The sequence below is a fragment of the Ailuropoda melanoleuca genome, chromosome 3 (assembly GCF_002007445.2).
Source record: "Ailuropoda melanoleuca isolate Jingjing chromosome 3, ASM200744v2, whole genome shotgun sequence".
In the NCBI taxonomy this organism is placed as follows: domain Eukaryota; kingdom Metazoa; phylum Chordata; class Mammalia; order Carnivora; family Ursidae; genus Ailuropoda; species Ailuropoda melanoleuca.
Genome location: NC_048220.1, coordinates 10,435,067 through 10,458,426, shown reverse-complemented (window position 1 = coordinate 10,458,426; position 23,360 = coordinate 10,435,067). Strand labels below are relative to the sequence as shown.

At 34.1% G+C, this 23,360-nt stretch overlaps 1 protein-coding gene and 1 non-coding gene across 3 annotated transcripts in view; both read right to left on the bottom strand.

Annotated features, from left to right (window-relative positions):
* Positions 1–2,129: 2,129 nt before the first annotated feature.
* Positions 2,130–23,360, bottom strand: part of DMXL1 (Dmx like 1) — a 128,467-nt gene continuing 107,236 nt past the window's right edge. For both annotated transcript variants that reach the window (XM_011220019.3, XM_002915452.4), the window contains 7 exons: positions 19,764–19,824; positions 17,876–18,003; positions 13,629–13,721; positions 11,197–11,288; positions 10,058–10,110; positions 6,472–6,689; positions 2,130–4,263 (listed from right to left, as the gene is read on the bottom strand). In XM_011220019.3, coding sequence (XP_011218321.1) covers positions 4,039–4,263; positions 6,472–6,689; positions 10,058–10,110; positions 11,197–11,288; positions 13,629–13,721; positions 17,876–18,003; positions 19,764–19,824 — 870 coding nt within the window. In that variant the 3' untranslated portion in view covers positions 2,130–4,038. The remainder of the gene's footprint in view (positions 4,264–6,471; positions 6,690–10,057; positions 10,111–11,196; positions 11,289–13,628; positions 13,722–17,875; positions 18,004–19,763; positions 19,825–23,360) is intronic.
* LOC117801719 lies at positions 17,363–17,469 on the bottom strand. Its single transcript, XR_004624454.1, has one exon. It is a non-coding gene; the product is annotated as a U6 spliceosomal RNA (small nuclear RNA).

Below are 23,360 nucleotides of genomic sequence, written 5' to 3'. Positions count from 1 at the left end.
TCCCCTCTTTTAGAGTGGGAAATAGTCATACTACCTCTGTCTCACAACTGCATGTTCGGTGTGTGCAAGGCACATAACTATCTCATTAGTTCATAGGTCTCTAGACTGAGAAGTACTCTACACAAGGAACCTCATTCAAGGAGCCAAATACACACTAGGACTTGACTTTGATAATGGGATCCTGGGGCTCAAGCCTGACTTGGAAGCGATAACAGGATGAAAATACTGGAGTTTTGGGGAGTATTTTGCATGTGGGGAGAGAGATAGATTTTAAAATGATTTAACACTTATCCGGGACCGATGTACTGTACTGCTTAAATTCTGTTACATAGGTCATACCTACACTGGGTGGACAATTGCGCAGGAGTAAAACATCTCTACTGTGGAAAGAAATGGGTTATCACACCAATGATTTTATCACCCATGTGTATTTGCTGTGGGAGAACTTAAGAAATATTTCTTACTACCAAGAGCCTTGTGAAACAATGTGATACTCTGATGGCATGAGCTATACACATTTCTATAAGACCTTTAAGTAACAGATGTTCAACTTTTTCCAGGTACTCCAAAGGACAACATTTTAACCTTTCTACTTAAATACATATTAAGCATCAAAACATCTCAATCCAAAGAGTATTCTTGACAAGGCCACTTCAGTCAACAGAGCAGCTCTCAGTCATTAAGTACTATGTGGTTTAAAGATACAGATTTTCTCTCTCTATTTGATATACTGCTACTGAGGTTCAAAGGAGTTTGGAAAAGTATTAACTCCTTCTTCCCTTCTCCCATGTTAAACTTTTATGTATTCCTCCATACATATTTGTCTGTATATACATATAGGACTAAAAAACCTAATACAATATGGGGTATTTACCTTTTACTTAGCAATTTTTCTCACGAACCTCTTTTTAGATCAACGGATACCAATCCGGCATTCTTTTAGTGTTGAGAGTATTCAATTCCATGGATGTTTGACAATTTAACCATTTACCTACTAATTAACACTTAGATTTCTAGTTTTTTTTTTTCCCTCCAGATAGTTCAATAAACATCTATGTACACATATTTATGTGCATAGGTGCTGTTATCCTTGTAGGATAAGTTCTCAAGACTGTTTAGTGAAAGTATGTGCATTCAAACTTGACAGGCATCTAGGTGACTGCGTGGCAACTTACTCCTACCAGTAGTGTTTCAGGGCATCTGCTTCCTTATATCTCCGCCAAACTGATGTTGTCCCTTGACTTTATACCAATTTGACAGATGACAAGTGGTATCACATTGTTGCTTTTTTTTTTTCAACATTCCTTTTACCATTAGTGAAGATGAACATAGTTTATACTTGCTTTTCCAATGTCCTGTTCTGTGAATTGATCTCTCCAACAATTTCATTTTAAAGTTCTCTATGCATATGTGGACATTAATAATTTTCCTATTACTATACAAATAGTTCTTATAGTCTACCTGTTCTTTTAACTTTGACGATGGTCCCTGCCATGCCATTACGTATTTCTGTTTAATAAAATTTGTCTGTCTGGCTTTCCAACCCTGTTAAAAAGATCATCACCACTTTAAGATTGTATAAGGACTTTCTTAAAGTGGGTATCTTTGTATTATACTCCAACTGTTGAGATCAGTGTGAGAAATTCTTGCAATTTTTTAAAGTAATTTTTTAAAAAAGGAAAAATCAATTTGGGCAAAACAAAAGAACAACAAAGGAGGATGGAATTGACTGTCCCATGATTCTACTTAAGAAAAATCATCCATTTCAGAAAATGAGACTTGCAATGTTGTGAACTTTTCCATCATTACAAAGCCACATTCTCAGAAAATGCACAATTTAAAAAACATATTTTGATGTACCCATTCCATTAATGTGGCTAAAATTTTACATGTATGTACATCATTTTATACTTAAATATACATTTCAACTTTTTAGTCTCACCTTTTTCTGAATAAGGTTTATATATTAAGTTAAAAAGGAAGAACAAGATATTTAGGAAAATTACTCAATCCTTCCTATATTTACCAAATATAAATACAGAAATTCTCTATCTTAATATGTTACATATACTTTAAGTCAATTAAAGTTGCATAAATATTACTTAAAACAATAGCATGCTAAAAAAAAGTTACTGCATGATTGTTTATTTAAAATATTATGACTCTGATGTAAATACATATGGGCTTACATAATTTATTACTCATATAAACCCTCAATTAAAATGCTTAATTGTTCATCCACAATGCCTTTTTTCTAATAAGCATAATAAATTTTCTATCTCATTGAAAGTGTTTAAAGCCTTTTGAATCTTGATTTGTGCAGTTACTGAAAAATAACTTAGGCTGAGCTACATCACACAGCAGTATCGTTTGCAATGATGCCACAGATCTCTCTGTGGCAAAACAGTTACATATGGTTACTGTTATTGCACGGTTATAGATACAGGTTATTATGTGCACATAAACTCTCTACATAATCAATGACAGTGATTTCACTGCAACTAGCTTAACACATTTAAAATTATGAACACAATTTACAAAATCTTTAACAATATACTTTTAAGACAAAAGTATCCTGAGGATATTACAAAATTCATTTTACCAGCCCTTCATTTCTTCGCTTTGACTCTTTAATTTCCAAGATAATAGTTGTTCATATTTTGTTACATAAAAATGTTTTTATAGTTCCTATTAACAAAATATATTTAAGCTACATAGTATATAATTGTCCCTTAAACACTTAGTCCCATCTGCCTCCAGGCTCCTTGACTAAAATCAAGTATTTATCAAGTTGTCTTTAATTTTTAATCAGAAAAGGTATAGCACAAAACAGACAGAAATAGGGTTATTAGCACATTTAAGTTAAAAGCATTGTGCATTTTTAATATTTTGGTCATATTTTATAGTAAAATAATATATTTTGGCAAAAATAATAAAATATAAGGTTTAGTTTATTTTCTATTAGTGGTAGATCTGGCAGGTATTTTACATTTGTAAATATTATCTATTTAATTTGTCTGTTTTCACATTTGTTTCTAAAAACACTGCTATAAGGTGTTCAGAACTTTGAGACTAAAAGCACCTAAAAAAAAAAAAAAGTAAATAAAATGTTTGGTGCTCTAAAATCCTTTGACAATTTTATAAACTTACTTTTGAGTGTCTCATATATGCCAACACAGAAGCATTATTGCCTGCTAAGACTTATTTGACTCAAGATAATCTTTAAAATAATAATCTTGGATGTCTTCCTTCCTGAAATTATTTGAAAACTAGGATGGGAATTCAAAAATTAAGAACAAAAAAACATGGAAAAAACATCTGCAAAAAAAGTTGCTATTCTAGTGGCAGTAGTTGCTATGGCACAAAAACACATGAAAAGACTTGTAATTTTCTCTAATATATACACAAACTAAGTTCAAATAAGATATGTGAGATATATTACATATATACAAACACACTTGGGCTCCAAGCAGGAAATGGGGAATTTCATATAATAAGCCATTTGGGACATATATCACTTAAGCCCCAATTGACAGTTTTTAATGAAGATGTTCATTACATTTTTTATTCTTGCCCAATTATCAATCTATCATTAACTAACACAAGAAGAGTTTGAGATGTATTAGCTCGAAAAAAAGAAGTAAGGGTGTGGTAGATTAAGTGATGACTGATGTCAACTGCCTTTACATAAAGGGTATTTTTACTGTTAAAGAAATTCATACAGAGACATCTACAGAAGAGTTTATCAACAATAAGAACACAAAACTCCTTTAACACTATGACATACTCACTATAACATACTATAAATATGTATTATTACAGTATTACTTATACATTCTACTTTAGGCAATATAGTCTAATTCTGAATGACCTTGTTAATTTTTAAGGCATCAGTGCATCAAGGGCAAAGCTCCATAAAATAAATATGAAAACAAGAAAGCATTAGCTTATCTGTGGCAGAAAGAGTGATCACTGTACATTATATGTTGGCCACTTCCATGGAATAGGGAATAAATTATACATCTTATTGTCAAAATGTTATAGCATAAATTTCACATCATTTTTCAACACTTCATTTAATGGGCTAAACTGATCAGGCAGTATCCTCATTTTCATTGTTCCATCAGCTCCACATGAAAAAATGTGATTTGCTGGTCCTGTCTCAATTTGCATCACTCCAGTTCCAATATTTCTGAAAATGGACTGCCGGGCATGTTCATTGATAAAAGTGTGGAGAAGACTAAAGGTGGACAGACTCCAAATCTGAAAGACATTAGGAACAAAATTAAAAATTGAGGTTGGCGATTACCTTAAAAATCCAAATGAAAAATTTAAGCCTGTTTTTGTGTGCAAGTAAGTAATTTCTAAAACAAAGATGGAAAAAAACCTGTGTAAGCCTAAGGTCACAACCTTTTGACTCTGTGCTGCAATTTTCCAAATCCCTTTGATATTATTACATTCTTCAAAATCCATCCATTTAGAAAGAAAATATTTTAAACCCTGCATTGGAGAGAAGAACTTAGGTAGAGGAGGTTGAGTGTACAATGCTATAGAAACTTGTAATATTATAGGGACTCTCAGCAAAGCTTGTGCTGTGTAGTTTACAATGGGGTAAACGTTTATAATACCCAGCAAGGGGTTAGAACCACTGGAAAGATAGCCTCAGAAAGTTGTTCCAACTGCAAGATAAATTACCACAACTTTAGTATAATTTATTGAGATTTTCTATTTGTAGTCTCTACCAAAATAAATGTGCCTGTTATTAAAGTAAATTACTTATAATTTTTTTTTTTAAAGATTTTAATTTATTCATTCGACAGAGATAGAGACAGCCAGCGAGAGAGGGAACACAAGCAGGGGGAGTGGGAGAGGAAGAAGCAGGCTCATAGCGGAGGAGCCTGATGTGGGGCTCGATCCCATAACGCCGGGATCATGCCCTGAGCCGAAGGCAGACGCTTAACCTCTGTGCCACCCAGGCGCCCCATTATAAAATAATTTATAAGTATTTTCACTTACGTGAAGGACTTAAATGCTTTCAGGACATCTGTTTTAAATTTAGGGAAATCCAATTAATTCCTGATTTTTTTAGATCACTTTTTATTTATTTATTTGTTTGTTTGTTTATTTATTTATTTTTTAATCTTTCTTTCTCCTAAGAAATTCTTTAGTTCATACTACTCTGGACAGGATTGTTAAGTCCTGACTTCTGAATACTTACACAGGTTTTGTTCAATGGTACAGTTTCTAATCTTTTTTTACTTGATTAAATAATAAACCTCAAGATCAGAGCACAAACTAATCTAAAATACAATACATCTTGTTCTTTTTTTTTTTTTTTTTTTAAGATTTTATTTATTTGACAGAGATAGAGACAGCCAGAGAGAGAGGGAACACAAGCAGGGGGAGTGGGAGAGGAAGAAGCAGGCTCATAGTGGAGGAGCCTGATGTGGGGCTCGATCCCACAAGCCAGGATCACGCCCTGAGCCGAAGGCAGACGCTTAACCACTGTGCCACCCAGGCGCCCCAATACATCTTGTTCTAAACTGAAGACTGTTCAAATAAGAAACTAGCTTCAAACTGAAGGAAAATAATTCTGTATGGAAGTTGGTGTATATAATTGATAGAAAAGCCTTTTTGAAATTAAACAATTCTAGTTAATTTTTTTTCTGGCTGATAATTATGAAAACAATATGCAGGTTCTAACAAATAGTCTCACTAAGGATTAAAACAATGGATTCTAAGAATGTAGGCTCCTTCAGTGGGTTGCTGACCATTACAGTAACTTACAGACGAGTCTAAACTAACTTATCCCTGCAGATCTTTCCAAGTGTGGCCAGAGGACCCTCCATCAAGACTGCTAGGTATGCACTATAAAAATACACATTACTGAGCTTTAGAGTTACAATCGGAGTATATCTGGGGTGGGACCTAGCAACAGTATTTCTAGGATGGGATGCGTTTTAATAAGCTGCTTAACATTTTAAACAACCTCTAAGATTTAAACACAGTGGTGTTTGAGAAGGACGGGGTTTATCCAGGTACATTCAAAATTCTTGAATCAGGCACCGAGTGGCTGGATGCTAATGCTACAAATGAAAAAAAAAAGGGGAGTAATTCAGGATAAAGGAATATGTTAGTATATTTCATAGTATCCGAAACTGCATTCAGTGACTCTGAAAATGGGAGTCAAGACTAATTCCAATGCCTGAAATATGTTTGTATGTATGGAAAATCAAGTTCTTTTGCACATTAATTAAGCATATTTGAAAACAGTTGAAAAAGAGACAATTTCAAGTTAAGCATCATTTCATTCATTAAAAAGTTGATTAAAGAGCAACTGAAATGTTGACCACAAGTAGGAGTTAATATTTCTATTATTTAAATATACTGGTATCATCAATATGATTAAAGACTTAAGGTTTCTGAAGATTTCTTTTCCTTTTGTAGATACTGTGACATTACTGTATTTACCTTTATGTTTCCTTCAGCAGATCCTGTAACAAAGTACTCTTCTGTTGGATCAATAGCAATGGCTTTAACAGGAGAATCATGGCTCTGGAAAAGCTGCCTCTGCTGTCGTTGCCGAAGGTCAAATGCACACGTAAAGCCTTTTCTGCCACCTGATATTAGTAGCTGATGTTTTGGAGCATATGCTAACACGGTAGCTCCACTATCATGGCATGTAAAAGCTAAAAGATAAAAAAAATAATAATAAAATAAAATGGAAGAGGAAAAGCCATTTAATAGTATAAGAAACAGACTTCTGACTTCTGGCCAAGGCAGAATGATAGATTAGCAGACTTACCCACCTACCTGAAACAATTTAAAAAATTAAATGACATATAGGAAACAAACGTTTGAGACACTGGACATCAAGCAAAGAAAGATGGGAAGTAAACTTGGGTGAGCCATACAATTGCCCCTGTTTATTGACTACAGAGTGCTTTCTGGCCATGGCACAAGGGGCCCCCAAGTTGGTCTGGGTCCTACTCCCACCAGCCATAGTGGAAAACCTTGTAATTCACAAGGCACAGAATACTCAGAAGGGTTTGCCTCAGATGTAGGTAAAATTCATAATGCCTGGCATCTAATAAAAAATTAACAGGCATGGAAAATACAATCCATAACAAGAAAATCTGTCCACTGAAACCAACTTAGAAATTACACAGATGATAGAATTAGTAGATAAAGAAATTAAAAGTCATTATAATTAAATCCCCTATGTTCAAGAAGTTGGATGAAAGATCAGGCTTGTTAAGTAGAGACATGAAAGATACAAATAAAAGGTCCAGAGATTAAAAACTATAATATTCAAATGAAAAATACACTGCATCAGATTAAGAGATTAAACAATGCCATAAAAAAAAAACCAACCAACCCCAAACTGGTGAACTCGAAGACATAACAATATAAGTATCAGAAATACATAAATACAATGAATATTTTTTTCTTAAAAAAAAAAAAAAGTCTAGCCTTACAAATCTTAGGGGAAAAAAGTCTGTAAATAGCTCAAAGACAATAAGGCATAAAGATGAAGAATGAAAATTTGGGAGTTAGAATGTCAAGATTTATTTAATTTATTTATAAAAGATTTTACTTATTTATTTGACAGAGAGAGAGAGAGAGCACACAAGCAGGGTGAGCAGCAGGCAGAGGGAGAGGGAGAAGCAGGCTCCCCACTGAGCAGAGAGCCCAATGTGGGGCTCCAGCCCAGAGCCCTGAGATCATGACCTGAGCTGAAGGCAGACGCTTAACTGACTGAGCCACCCTGGCGCCCCTAGAATGTCAAGATTTAAATCTTGTTTATTTTGCATGGGTTTAAATGTATACCTTAGGTGAATTCCTTTTTCTTTTTTTAATGTAAATCTCAGTTTTATCATTTGTAAAAAGATATAATCCAGTCTGCCTAATAGGTTTTTGTGAGGATTAAATTAGTTAATACATTCAAAACACACAGAGTGCCCGGCATATACTAAGTACTCAATATACTTATTGTTAAGAATCTGAAGAAAAAATTATAGAGAAGGATTCTTTGAGTTTTACCAGTACTCTGAGATGTAACTAACAAAGAGTAAAATGTAGAAAATCTAAGTGTACACCTTTGATGGGCTTTGACGAATGGAGACATCTGTGTAACCATCACTCAGGTAAAGACACAGAATGCTGTCATCGTCCCAGAAAGTTCCCTCACACCTCTCTGCAGTCAACCCTCCTCTCCCACAAAGGCAATCACTACTCTGATTTCTACCTGATTAGGTTTACCTGCTCCTGAACTTCACATACATGGAATTTTATGATATATACTCTATTGTGCCTGGCTGCTTCTCCTTCAACATAATGTTTTATTGATTGATTGATTGATTGAATATTTTTTTATTTATTTGACACAGAGAGAGACAGCCAGCGAGAGAGGCAACATAAGCAGGGAGGGTGGGAGAGGAAGAAACAGGCTCCCAGAAGAGCAGGGAGCCCGATGTGGGGCTCGATCCCAGGAGCTGAAGGCAGACGCTTAACGACTGAGCCACCCAGGCGCCCCTCAACATAATGTTTTAGAGATTAATGAATATTGTTCCATGTATCGTAGGTAATGCCTTTTTTTTTTTTCTTAATAGTATTCTATTACATAAAGAGACCAGGCTCCTGTTGGACATGTTTGTGTTGTTTTTAGTTTTTGGCTATTATAAATAAAGCTGCTAAGAACGTTCCTATACAAGTGCTTTTATGGACATGTGTTTTCATTTCTCTTGGGCATATATATAGGTGCATGTTTAACTTTGTTAGAAACTGCCAATCAGTTTTCCAAAGCAGCTGTACCATTTTATACTCTATCAGCAAATCATGAGGGTTCCAGGTTCTCTACGTCCTCACCAATACTTGGTGTTCTCGAATCATTGATTTTGGCCATTTTAGGGTATACTGTAGTATCTTATGGTGAATGTTGTTTCCATTTCCCTAATGACTACTGATGTTAAGGACCTATTCATATGCTTACGTGCCATTTAGATACTGAGAAAAGGGTAATTTTTTAAAGTCTTAAATGTATCATTTCTTTCATGGACTGTGCTTTAGATGTTGTATCTAAAAACTCATGACTAAACCCAAAGTCACACAGATTTTCTCCTCTATTTCCTTCTAGAAGGGTTATAGTTTCCATTCCATGATCTGTGTCTATTCTTAACCCATAACATAATGTCTTTCACTACTGTAGTTTTATAGTAAGTCCTGAAATCAGGTAGTGTTTTTCTTCAGTATCCAGTATTCTAGGTCTGCTTTTAGAACCAGTTTGTTGATATCTACAACACAGTTTGCTGGGATTTTAATTAGGATTCCATTTAATCTGTGAAGTTGGGAGGCACTGACATCTTAACAACATTGGATAACAATAATGGATGTGGACTAACTCTCCATTTATTTAGATCTTTGATTTCTTTTATCTTTTTTCTATAGTTTTCCCTAACAGAGGTTATACATATTTTGTTAGATTTATACCTCAGTACTTCATTATTTTGGGTGCTATTATAAATGGTGGTTTTTTAAAATTTCAAATCCCAATTGTTCATTGCTGGTACATATGAAAACAAATGTCTTTAGTTCATTGACCTGGTATCCCATGATTCTACTATACTTGCACATTAGTTCTAAAAGTTTCTATTTTATTTTGGGTTTTTTTGGTAGAGTCTTTAAGATTTTCTACACAATTATGTCATCTGTGAATAAAGGCAGTTTTATTACTTCTCTTCCAAATGAATACCTTTTAATTCTTTTTCTTGTCTTACTGCACTTGTTAGGACTCCCAGAACAATGTGGAATAGTAGTGGTTATCAGATCCAAAGTAAAAACATGATTTTTACATTATCTATTTTCTACTACTGTCCTTCACAGTAAAGAGTTAATTGTTTATCTTGCATTTTTCTGCTTTCACACTCTGTGCCACTGTGGGCAAAATAAACCTCACAGGCTAATAAACACGTGTCATTAAAGACAAATCCATCAAAAAATTCTTTTAGTTTATGAATTTCTTGACTTCCAAAACTTATAAAATGCTTTCAAAACTTACCATGGACTAAACTATTGGCAGGTGCTACGAGAGTATCCCACAAACATATGTTCCTGAAAAAACAAATCACTTCTTGAGTGACACAAGATTTTAACAACAGAATAAAAAGTAAGCTTGTCTCATATAGTTACATAGCATTTGAACCTTGCTTTCACAAAAAGTTCTTAAATTTATAGAAGAACCAAATACAAGTAACCAGTATATTTATGCATGATTAATTTTCACACAAAATTAAAAAAACAACATAAGAAACTGAGCAGCTTTAGACTGACATGTATTTACAAAAAATACTATATGAAGCCTGAAGGCAGAAACTACTTTTTGTATTTGTTGATTCTCTAATCTTAACAGAGGGACTGACCTATACCAATAGCAGGATACATTGAATTTTTCAGAGCACAAAGAAAACTTATTTCTGCTACGAATAGGAGTAGCTTTTACTCCTTTCTACGAGTTGCAAAGGAGGCACCAATATATGTAAGAATTTCTATGCAAGATGGGCTGAAAACCCCATATTCCTACAATCCAATTTCTAGTACAAAATAAGGCCTCAAAGATAAATAGAAAAGTTCAGCAACCTCAGTTGGCATTTACTCAGAACTCCACTGAAGTTTAACAGGGGGTTGTGGAGACTGAGGCAGGAGGAGACATTGCACATACTCAAGGTTTTGGGGGAAATGGGGATAGGCTGCCACTCACTAGCTACTGTTCAACTACAAAGACTTTTGAGTTTCTAGTTTTCTTATCATTAAACGCTGATAGTACCTACCTAATAGAGCCACTGTGAGGATTAATGAGAAAGGTAGACCAATAAATAATAGTTTTTTTTCTGCCTCAAGCTCTCTTAACACATAAGGAATAATAAGAAGAAAAATTAATTTCACTATCAAAGCCTTTTCTCCTAAAGTCTTAACATTAGAATTAATAATACAGAAGGAATGGATTTTGTTTTTAATGCCACGAGAATTTCCCTAGCTTTACAATTAGAACACTAAAACTGCTCTAAGAAAAAAGTCTTTATAATAAAAATATTGAAAAGCATAATTGTGAAAACATTCTTGACACAAAAATATAAAGCAAATAAAAAATAAAGTTCGGCCATACAGATGCACACTTAAATTTCCGTTAAAATCTCTCACCTATTGTCAGTTGAAAGACCAGCTGTAGCTATCAAAGAGGAGGAACTAACGAAGACAAAATCATTGGCTGTTTTGTTGTGACACTGCCAAGTCTGGAACAGTTAGAAACAAATGTTACTGCTGTCACTAGCAATTTTATAACCAAGCAGATGCATTAATCAAAAAGCAATCATGTAATTTGTGGCTCCCCACCAAAAAGTTTAGATAAGTTTCAAGAGTAATACAGAGAATTCTCATAAACCAATTATTCAGATTCACCATTTTGAACATTTTGCCACATTCGTTTTGCCTCTCCTCTTCTCTCTCACACACATACACTTTCCTTGAACCATATGCATTTTAAGTCTTTATGAGATCTTGTGCTTTTGTTCATCGAAAAGTTCAAAAGAAAACAAAAGGAGGTTAAATGTTAAATATATCTCCTAGAATATTTATGAAATTTTTTTCTTAGAAAAAACTAGAATTTTAGATTACCTCAGACTAAATTATTTATTTTCAGAAATGTTTAAACTCTTAAATAATTTTTCTTTTTTTAATTTAAATTCAATTAGCCAACATATAGTACATCATTTGTTTCAGATGTAGAGGTCAGTAATTCAGCAGTTGTGTGTAATACCCAGTGCTCATCACATCACGTGCCCTCCTTAATTGCCCATCCCCTAGTTACCCCATCTCCTCAGCCCCCTCCCCTCCAGTAACCCTCAGTTTGTTTCCTATAGTTAAGAGTCTCTCATGGTTAAATAATTTTTCAAATATGTGAATAAATAACATACTATTAAATCAACAAAACTAGAAAATTTACAATGTTTCTGAATACTCCATCAAACAGTAACTTAATATGAAAGGTTTAGTCTATTACAAAGACTTGTTCAGATGTTTCTCTTCAATAAAAAATGATTTTTTTTTAAGTATGTCAAAATCATCACATAAAAGATTCTTCCTCTGAGTTACTTCCGCATTTCCCCTGACTACCACTGGAGCTGGGCTAGATATGTCCTTAAAACAAACAAAATATACTTGAACTCCGTGAAACCAATAACGTACATTTTCAATCCAATTTATCTTTTTAGAACTTAAAAAAAAAAAAAAAGCTCCTAAGGGAACATAAGCATATATTTAAATCCATTGGCTTATAAAAATACGAGGAAAAATATTCTTTCAAAGTACCCTCACCAACCCTCCCTTTGCTTACTTTCACTTAGATCAGTACCATATTCCAGGATTTAACCTTGAGTGAATTACCAGAACCTTAACTCATATTCTTAATAATTGGGCTTCATTAAAGAATATATTAAATACAAACTCAGTGTTCTATGAAGCTGTGGAAGGTTAAGCTTGTGCAGTTCTAAATAGAGATGTATCAATTAAAAAAAAAACATGGGCAAAGGGTGCCTGGGTGGCTCAGTCAATTAAGCTCTGACTCTTGATTTCCACTTGGGTCATGATTTCAGGGTTGTGAGATCGAGCCCCACATTGGGCTCTGCACTTAGCATGGAGTCTGCTTGTCCCTCTCCCTCTCCTCTTCCCCCACCCAAATAAATAAATAAAATCTTAAAAAAAAAAAAAAGACATGGACAAGAAAATAATTGTGCCAGCTATAGCATATCCTTTCTACTTTGATCATGAGGGCTAATTGCAAAAAAAACCAAAAACAAACAAACACACACTCCACCAGGTGCATGGTCTGTTGATCATTCTTTGTAGGTATAATCCCCACTGTAGCTTAGTGAGGCTGGAAAAGGGCTTGAGTAACCCATATGTTGCATGGGTCTCTGGAGGTACCATGTTTTTTTGATACAGGTTAATTTTCCAAGTTACCAGAGACTTAGAATTTTTATACCTCACAGACTAATTTTCACATAACACAAGGACAGGAGCTTATAGTAAAGTGACTGAATACACAGAACTATATAGATTTTACTTTTTGGCTTTAATGTTTATTGCCTCAAATATATATTCTTGATTTCTTTAAAACAAAAATTCAAGGGGCATCTGGGTGGCTCAGTCAGTTAAGCATCCTACTCTTGGTTTTGGCTCAGGTCGTGATCTCGGGATTGTGACACTGAGCCCCATGTAGGGCTCTATGCTGGGCATGGAGCCTACCTGGTGTTCTCTCTCTTCCCCGGCCCTTCCCCTGACTCTCTCTCTGTGTCTTTTTTTTTTTTTTTAAATTTATTTATTCGACAGAGATAGAGACAGCCAGCGAGAGAGGGAACACAAGCAGGGGGAGTGGGAGAGGAAGAAGCAGGCTCACGGCGGAGGAGCCTGATGTGGGGCTCGATCCCATAACCCCGGGATCATGCCCTGAGCCGAAGGCAGACGCTTAACCGCTGTGCCACCCAGGCGCCCCTCTCTCTCTGTGTCTTAATAATAACAAAAATAAAATAAAATGAAAATTCTAAAAAGTTTAAAGGTAAGAATTTTTGGCTTACCAGGTATGGCTTAGGCATGCTTCCAGTTACTGGGCAACATTTCCAGTTTGTTTGATATAAACTTAGATATCCATCAGCATCAACTATTCCAAACTTGGAGAAAAAATAAATTTTAAGTATCTAATACTAATACAAAAGCATGTATCAACCCATACTTTCACTGTGAATCTCGTATTTTATCTTAAATATTTAATTGATAAACTGACTTTTACTTCACCTATGTATATCTAGTCAGAAAAATATTTAGCTGCTGCTTAAAAAAATTCCAGGTGACACAGAAGAAACAAACATCAGACACATTTCATTATACTAACCAAAAGCAGAGTCTATATATTCTCTAAAAGTACTCAAAAAATAGGATACTGGGTTTACACATTAAGTCATGCAACTAATGTTTAGTATACATAAGATAGAAAACTGTCATTATGACAAAGAAAAAATAAGGACTTCTAGATATATATAAGAAAAACGTGTCAACAAGAGTAGAAAATAAAATGAAACAAAGATTGTTACAGTAAAAGAATTCCCACTATGGGAACTCAGGGTAATCTGACTGAGAAAATGTCAAAATTATCCAATGAGGGAGTATATGTTACAGATATAAAAGGATGAGTAAGACTAAGCATTTTTTTCTTTAGATTACAAAAATAACATTTACTTACATACAGTTTATAAAATAAAATTAATGTCTACTTTGGACTCCTGCCCTCTCCCATCTCCAGATATAGCAACTATTAACAATCTGATGTGTTCCATTTCAAATTTGTTCTATGAATAGTCAAACATTCGTACAGGGTTTTTTAAAAAAATGAGAAGCACAATAAATATATAGTTCTACAATTACATTTTTTACCTATTACAGCCATCGTTTCATATCAGTACATTTAATCTACTTCATTCTTGTGCTGTGTAGTATTACACTATATAGTTGTATCAAAACTTTTTTTGAAAACTTTCTCCATATAGTTTCCAATTTTCCCTATTACAAAGTGCTTGTTTAAAAATTCTGGTACAGGGATCCTGATCTCAGAGTCCTGGGATTGAGCCCCATGTCGGGATCCTTACTCAGGGATCCCTGCTTCTCCCTCTTCCTCTCCCCCCACCCCTGCTTGTGTCTCTTTCTTGCTCACTCTCTCTCCCTTACTCTCTCTAATAAATAAAATCCTTAAAATAAGTAAATATTCTGGTACATAAACCTTTGAGTATTTATATAGGACAGATATCTAGAAATGGGACAGCTTTGTCAAGTGGCATCATTTAACATCAGCAGGCGAAGCTAAAATTTAATCCTAAGTGGTAATATCAATTTACACACCCTTTTTTCTTACACATTAGTCAACACTGCGTATTACTAAAATTTTAAATATTTGTTAGTATACAGAAAAAAAGGCTAATTTTAATGTGCATTTCTTCAATTATTAGTCAGGATTGTTGGCTATGCATACTTGTTTTGTAAATTGACCTATCATATCCTTTATCTACTTCTCTATTAAGTTGTCTTTTAAAAAATTTGACTGATAAGGCGAATATTAGAAACATTAACTCATTGTTTACTATATTTGTTACAGATAATTTCCCAAGATCTATCCTTTTTGTGATTTATCCTGTTTTCTGGAGAAGATCTACACACGGCCTTCAGAAAGGATATATGGAATGTGTTAAGCCTCTGCACACTTAGAAATACATATTTTTATATATTTTTCATCAAATTTGAAAGACTGGACAGATGATGCCACCTAATTCCCATTCATTGTCCATCAGAAGTCTGTGAATATTGCTTTTGTATGTGTAATCTTTATTTTTGAGTAGGCGAATGCCATTAATTTTCGAGGGGAGGGGTGGAGAGGTTCTAAGTAATCATTTTACCCCTATCCCTTCCTAGAAGCTCTTTATCCTTGGGTTAAAAAAAAAAAAATCAAATAATCAGGATGTGTCTAGGCATGTGATGTTTCTCAACACTTCTGCCTAGTACTTGCTAGGTTCTTTTCAAAAATTCTATTTTTCTTTGTTTTGGGAATATTTTTATTCTAATAACTCCTTTGAATATAGTGCTTCCTTCTGTTCCATCATTTTTTCCCTTCTTCTGAAATACCTTTTAAATGTCTTTTATAAATTTTCCTGGGTCTAGTCTTAATTTGTTTCTTGCATTATTTTTATCAAAGGATAATTTCCTAATATGTTCTTTCAGGCACAAACTTGATTTTCTAATATTTACATTCTGCAATTCAGCCCTTAAAATGAGTAGTAGTTCTTCCACTAAACCAATTTTGGGAATCACATGTTTTAAATTCCAAAGAATTCTTTCCTGTTCTTCTACTGCCTTTACTTCATAGCAGCTTATTTTTATTTTAGAATGCAGTATCTTCCTGAATCTGAGGAACTGTTCCTCACAGGTCACCTATTCCGCTTAATGTCTCTTTTTTAGGCTCAATAACTTTTGGCAGCCCATTTCTATTCATAATTGACAAACTGGCCAGCATAACTGTCCTCTGTTCTATTTACCATAGGAGGCTTCCCTACATGAAGGGAGACAGCCTGCTTAGGTGTTGTGCTGTTTGGCTCCATCATACCTATGGTGAACAGACAACAAGTTGACTGCCTGTTAAATATACTTGGGCAGGTAATGAAGAATAGTTTTTTGGGCCTTAAAATAGTATATGTGGAAAGCTATAGTAAGTATTAAGTCTATAAAATAATTCACACTATAGAAGGTATTGAATGCCATGCTAAAGAATATGGGCTTCTAGATACAATGAGGGGCCTTGAAGGGCTCTTGAAAAGAACAATAATGTGATCTGCCTTACAGTGTGGTTGCAGAACTATATTATTTGTTACATAACTTTGTTGGAAACATGAAGGATGCATTAGAAAGGTAAGAGTGGAAGTACAGAGCCTAGCTAAGGAGCAATATAATATTGACAACCAAAGTAGAAAAGCAGGAGCACTAAACTATATATAACACAACTGAAATTACAGTAGAATTGTAAAAGCTTCTAGATTAAGTCTCCTCAATTACCCCTTAAGGGGCAAAGAATGCTGCCAGTTCGTATTAAGAAACTATGTGCTCTCAAAAGTTTGTTTCAAAGCTACATGAAAAATTATCATTGACTTTAGTGAAATGGTAACACAGCCAAGTGATAAATGTGGCAGGCAGTAAATGTGCAGCATACCAAGATACAAACAACACATGAGGAGAGCTGAAGGTTTGGAAATCGAGAGAAAAGGAAAGGCAAGACGGACCATCTGTGAGGGCGCTGTGTCTTTTTAGTGAAGCACAGCTCTGCAGACAAAGAGCAGGCTGATTTCCCTTATAATTGCTGTTAAAGTGATAGTGAAACTGGGGGGTGGGGAGGGTAGAGGCACTCTGAGGAAAATGGAATTATGGGAAGTGAAGATAGTAAGGGATATTCTACAGCAGGGTTGAAAAACCATTTCTTAAAGGGTCATATAGTAAATATTTTAGGCTTGCTGTCTATAAAGTCCTTGCTTTCCTGAACTCTGTTGTTGTAGTGGAAAAGTAATTATAGAAAACAAATAATGAGTGAGGTAGCTGTGTTCTAATAAAGCTTTATTTACAAATAAAATGTAGCTAGGCCATGCTTTGTTGATGCCCTGTTCTAGAATAGTCCTCAGAAGTTTAATGTGGGTACAAATCACAAAAGTATCTGGGTAAAATGCAGAGGGTGACTCAGCAGGTCTGCAGTAGAGTTAATAATCAGCATTTTTTTTTTTTTTTAAATATAGAACACTTCACAAATTTGTGTGTCATCCTTGCGCAGGGGCCATGCTAATCTTCTCTGTATCATTCCGATTTTAGTATACGTGCTGCTGAACTGAGCACGATAATCTGCATTTTTAATAACTTCCCAGATTTTACTTGCTACTTGACCATGCTTTCAGTAGGTTTCAGAGGACAAAGAAAGTAGAAGTATTTAATCAAAGAATGTGTAATATAGGGTGGTCCTATAATCATTTGGTCCTTAATCATCATTTAAGTGAATTTCAATGGACACATATACACACACATACACACACAACACGCATACGCATACACAAAATGTCATTCCAGGAAGAACGAAATGAATGTAAGTGTTTTTTGAAGAGACTTTTATAAAAAAAGAACTCCTATAGATTAATACTTTATCATTAGCTCACTGAGCTGTTCTCTTCAGAAACACAGACTAGTAACATTTATAAACTTCCAACATAATCAAACCATATTCCCATTTATATTTATTATATACTACCTTATTTCCTTGGTAGTTAAATCTCATTCTTGTAATTCTTGAATTGCCACCAGATCGAAAACAGGTTATTTGTTGAGAATGGCCCCATTCAAACATTCTGACACTTCCATCTTGAGCTCCTGTCAGATCTGCATTATAAAGGGCAAAAATTGCAAATTTATTGTAGTAATCTTTGTAAGGTTTATTTTTGAATCCAAGTGAAAACCTTTATGAAAGAAACACCTTTGAAATGAATCATAGTCAATTTACATGAACTTACCTTTGTTATGAAATTTCACTTATTTTTAATCTTAAAAACAGTTTTATGATGTACTTTCCTTTGACTAAGAATATACACTTACACTACACAACAGAAGCAATTAAATCAGACCTCTGTAAATTTATTTCCTTCTGAAATTATCTCAATGATGTTTAAATAGCCTTTAATAAATACCTTGTATAATAACCAGTTAACAAATTCCTGGGTAAACTAAAGAGCCAATTCTTATCAGTCCTACTATTAATGTTTGAACTTACACATTTTCTCTGGAAAAGAAAAAAAAAGACTTTAGAAAGTCTTGAACGTCATGCATGGTAAAGAAAAAATTACTTCTAATAGTTATTCTGATTGACTTGATACCTCAAATGTGTTATATGTTTCACCAAGGAATATGAACAAGCTAAATAATTATTAATTCATCGCTTTGCCATTTACTAATTTTGTGATACTAGGAACCTTATTTAATCTCCCTGAGCCCATTTAAAATTGTCCTGTAAAAGGGGAGTAATGATATGTAAGTTAATGGACAGCTATGAGAAGTAAATGAGATAATGCATATAAATCATTTAGAAATAGGCTTAACATGGACAACTCAATTTATGTTAAGTATAATTATCAGTAGTAATGTGGTATTCAATGTAGTAAAAACACTGATTGATTTTTACATTATTTCACACCTTTAGCCTAAGTAATAGAAGTTACTCTCTTCATTTTAAATATATGGTTCTCTTGAACCCTTTTGGACGTTGGTATATAAGTTTGATAATAGCTGCTTGTAAGTACTTAGGACAGTGAAGTAGATAAGAACACTGGTTTTGTCAAATATATTTTACCAGAATCTCTCTCATTATAAAAGTAGTATAATTTTTTATATGTTACAAAATTGAAGGAACATGAATATTTTTTAATCAATAGGCTCTGTGCTTATTACTGTGCGGTAGGACAACTTGATGACAGGCACAACTTAAAAATCATATTAAAAAAAACTTGAATACTGAGATGCCAATAAGAATACTGATTCCAACCCACAAGTGTTTTTAAAGTTGTCTTTATTGTTTTTTCTCTGCTTCAATATGTCAAATAAATCCCCCATTAGTGAAGCTCTTTGTTAAAGCAGAAAAACGTTTGAGATTCCCAGGAATACTAACTGAAAATAATATATCCTGCCTGAGAATGTAAGAACTTACTAATAACCACTTTTCTATGCCTACTATTAGTGTGTCTGATAAAAGGCAAACGGACAAAATATTAATAAAATACAAAGTGACTATGATGAGGTAATAAATGACCAAGACATGGTTCTGATCTATGTAATAAAAGATGGGAATGATCCCATTGTTAAAACAGTAATTATGACTGTAACTCACAATTGTATAAAGAGCCCAGAAATGTTCAAAAATAAAATGTTCTAATTTAGAAATATGCAGTCAACATAGTAAAGATTTATAGCATCAAGTTAGCCTTCTCTGTTAATTCAAGAAAATTTCTTTTTCTATTGTTATCCAATTTTGAAATGAAGATTTTATTTGCTAGCAGACATTCTCTACAAAAAAAGTAAAATAGTTGACTACCTTTCAATTGACCCTGCTTTAAATTCCTTAGAACACTGGTTAATTATTATCAACTTACAGTAAGGAAGAGTTGGATGAGAAGTCATTCTTCTGACATTATTAATGGCTTTCTTAATCATCTGTTAACAAAGAAAAATCATTCTTCTATAGTTACAATAAAAAGTAGTATTAAAAATACAAATTATGACAGGAAATTCAAATAACATTTATTTATTTATTTTTATGTGATTCCTAACTACCATTGTGGATGCTAAAAATACTGAACGTAATAACAAATTAAATTTAATAGCTCAGCTCTCTTACATTTAAGTGTATATATTTTCTGCATCATTGACTAAGCTCTAAGAACAAATTCACCTTGAGAATTTAGTCTTACCTCCTTTCTTGCCAATTCTTTTCTGATCCCATTAATTTTATTGGAATAATCCTGAATAGTATAAGGTTAAAAAGACAGGCAGAAGCATGTGAAAAAAAAAAAGAGGTAAACAGAAAATTGTATAAATTTTTAATTGATAGTGTGGAACTGTTTATTTATCCATTTTAAAATCATGTATTGAATGATTTAAGTAGCCTGTCAAATAAGAACATGTGCAATTAAAGAGATCATAGAACAATTCCTATTTATACAGCACCATAACTACAATTATATGTTATCCTAAGTTTGTAGCATCAGTGTTGAGTAGATTTTTTGTTGTTGTTGTTCTTGTGGATTTTAAGTTGTCCATTAGACTAAAGTTGTGAGTAAAGTGGGGATTGGGTAAGGAGGAAGAGAGCAGGCCAGCAGAAGTGGTGAAGGACAGAACCACTGAAAGATGGTTATGGTTGTAATTTTACTGCAAAACAGCAGAAATTGGTCACAACGAGTATTCTTTTTTGCTAGAATTAATAATTCAGTAAAGCAATAGAATTAAGAAAACATTTCATTAATTTTCCACACACACAAAAAATGAAAACCTGCTGAATGTTACTTCTGTTTAGCAAACTTGATGGTGAAATCTCATGTTCCTTTTAATTAAAGAAATGCCTAAATATTCCTATTCTTTTACTTTTCTTTCTGACTAAAGTATCAAAGTAAAACCATAAGCAAAACAATACATAAACACAGGTTTAATAAAATTTCTAAGAGCATATGCAGAACATTATAAAGGAAAGAAATCATAATTTATTTTAGAAGATCCTTATAAAAAAGAATCACCTGATTATACTGGTGGTCTTTTTCTTGAGGATGGAGTAGGACCAATTAGACTAATTACGCTAACAAAGCACAATGATCCCCTCTAAAAAGAGGTCCTTTTAAGACTTAGATAGAAAGGAAATGCCATCCTAACAAGAATGACAAAGGTGAATTTCTGTATTATAATACTTTGAAGTAAAAACAAGTATTTTCTGAGCACTGACTATGCTAAATGCCCTTCTAGTTAGAGATCATCAGTGTCTAAGGCAGGTATGATAATCTCTCACAGAGTTTACATTAGAGAGTACATTAAAAAAGGCAAATAGTGAACAAATAACTTCAAAAATTGATAGAGGCCATTAAATATGTTAAAATGGGGGATAATATGACATACAGAGTGACTACAGGTACAGTAGGGAGGGACAGACAGATGCCTTCACTAGGGAAGCAAGGGAAATCTCTGGGAACGGGATATCTGAATGGTAAAAGAAAAAAAGAACATTTGAAGCAGAAAGTAAGGCAAAGGTTCTGACAGGGCAATGAGCTTGATGTTTTCAAGAGACAGAGAGCCACTGTAATTAGAGCAAAGTGAATCAGGTACCGAATGAACAGAGATGAGGCTGTAGAGGTTGGCGGGGGTTAAATCACAGAGGACAGAGGACCATAGAGGCCACCTTAAGGACTTGTTTTTTTTTAAAGTTATACTGGGAAATCCGAAAGTTTTAAACACCGGAGTGACAACCTAAACAATGCTTTAGAAAAGAGCAACTCTGTAAGAGGGATCCCCTTTCTCAACATCCTCTCCAACATTTGTTGTTTCTTGCCTTGTCAATTTTAGCCATTCTAACTAGCGGAAGGTGATATCTCAATGTGGTTTTGATTCGAATTTCCCTGATGGCTAATGATTTTGAACATTTTTCATGTGTCTATTAGCCATTTGTATGTCTTCATTGGAAAAACAGTGTGGAGGTCCCTTAGAAAGTTAAAAATTGAGCTACCCTATGATCTAGCAATTGCACTACTGGGTATTTACCCCAAAGATACAGACGTAGTGAAGAGAAGGGCCATATGCACCCCAATGTTCATAGCAGCATTGTCCACAATAGCTAAATCGTGGAAGGAGCCGAGATGCCCTTCAACAGATGACTGGATTAAGAAGATGTGGTCCATATATACAATGGAATATTACTCAGCCATCAGAAAGAACAATTACCCAACATTTGCAGCAACATGGATGGGACTGGAGGAGATTATGCTAAGTGAAATACGTGAAGCAGAGAAAGACAATTATCATATGGTTTCACTCATTAAGAAATAGCAGGAAGATCAGTAGGAGAAGGAAGGGAAAAATGAAGGGGGGGTAAACAGAAGGGAGAATGAACCATGAGAGACTATGGACTCTGGGAAACAAACTGAGGGCTTCGGGCAGGGCGGGGGGATTGGAATAGGCCGGTGATGGGTATTAAGGAGGGCACATATTACATGGTGCACTGGGTGATACACGCAAATAATCATGGAACACTACATCAAAAACTAAGGATGTACTGTATGGTGACTAACATAATATAGTAAAAAATTATTATTAAAAAAAAAAAAAAGAGCAACTCTGGCCGCTGTATCCAGAACACAGGGAGCAAGTGTGGAAGCAGAGAGACCAGCAAGGTATCTGTTACGGGAAGAAGTGCATTGTATTCTCCGAAATTGGAGGTGGAAAAACTGCCTATTATTCCTTTTTATATATTTTGTATATTCTCTTTAAGTTCCCTATAAAAGATGATAATATCAGTAGGTTCTACAAGTGAATTTTAATGTATCTGTCAGTTGGAAAAAAACGAACTATAAATAACCAAGATAGTTCACTTAAATAATTACTAGATTGCTTTTAAAACTCTTCAAGACTTCAAACACTCCTACCTGAAATCAATGAACTAAGAGGAATGGAAGGCTTTAATATAAGCTCTACCAAAAATTTGAGATAATGACCTAAGTTAAATCACTAGACTTTTCTGGATCTTAAGCTTCATCCGAAAAATGATAAAGAGGAGTTATAACAGCTTTCTCAACAGATATCTCAAAGCATAATAAGGTTATATGAGCATAAGAGGAACTACATTAATATAAAATACTATCAGGTATTATTAAGGACGATTAAGCAGTTACTTAAATAACTACCCTTACTGATTAGTTAAAAAAAAAAAGTGGTCTATGTGTTGTGGGGGATGGGGAGGCCAAGGAAAGAATTCTACAGGAATTAGGAAACTGAAAATAACCACACTACCTGAAAGTCACTGAAAGAATTACTTGTTCTGGGTTTCTCTGACTCTATGTATCATTAAGTATTAATAAAGGAATCTCACTGAGGGATAAACATGGATCACATCTTAATCAGGGCTCAAGAAGATCCTCAGACAAAATATAAACAAATGAGTGTGGTACATTCCAATGAAGCTTTACTTATAGATAATGAAATCTGAATTTCAC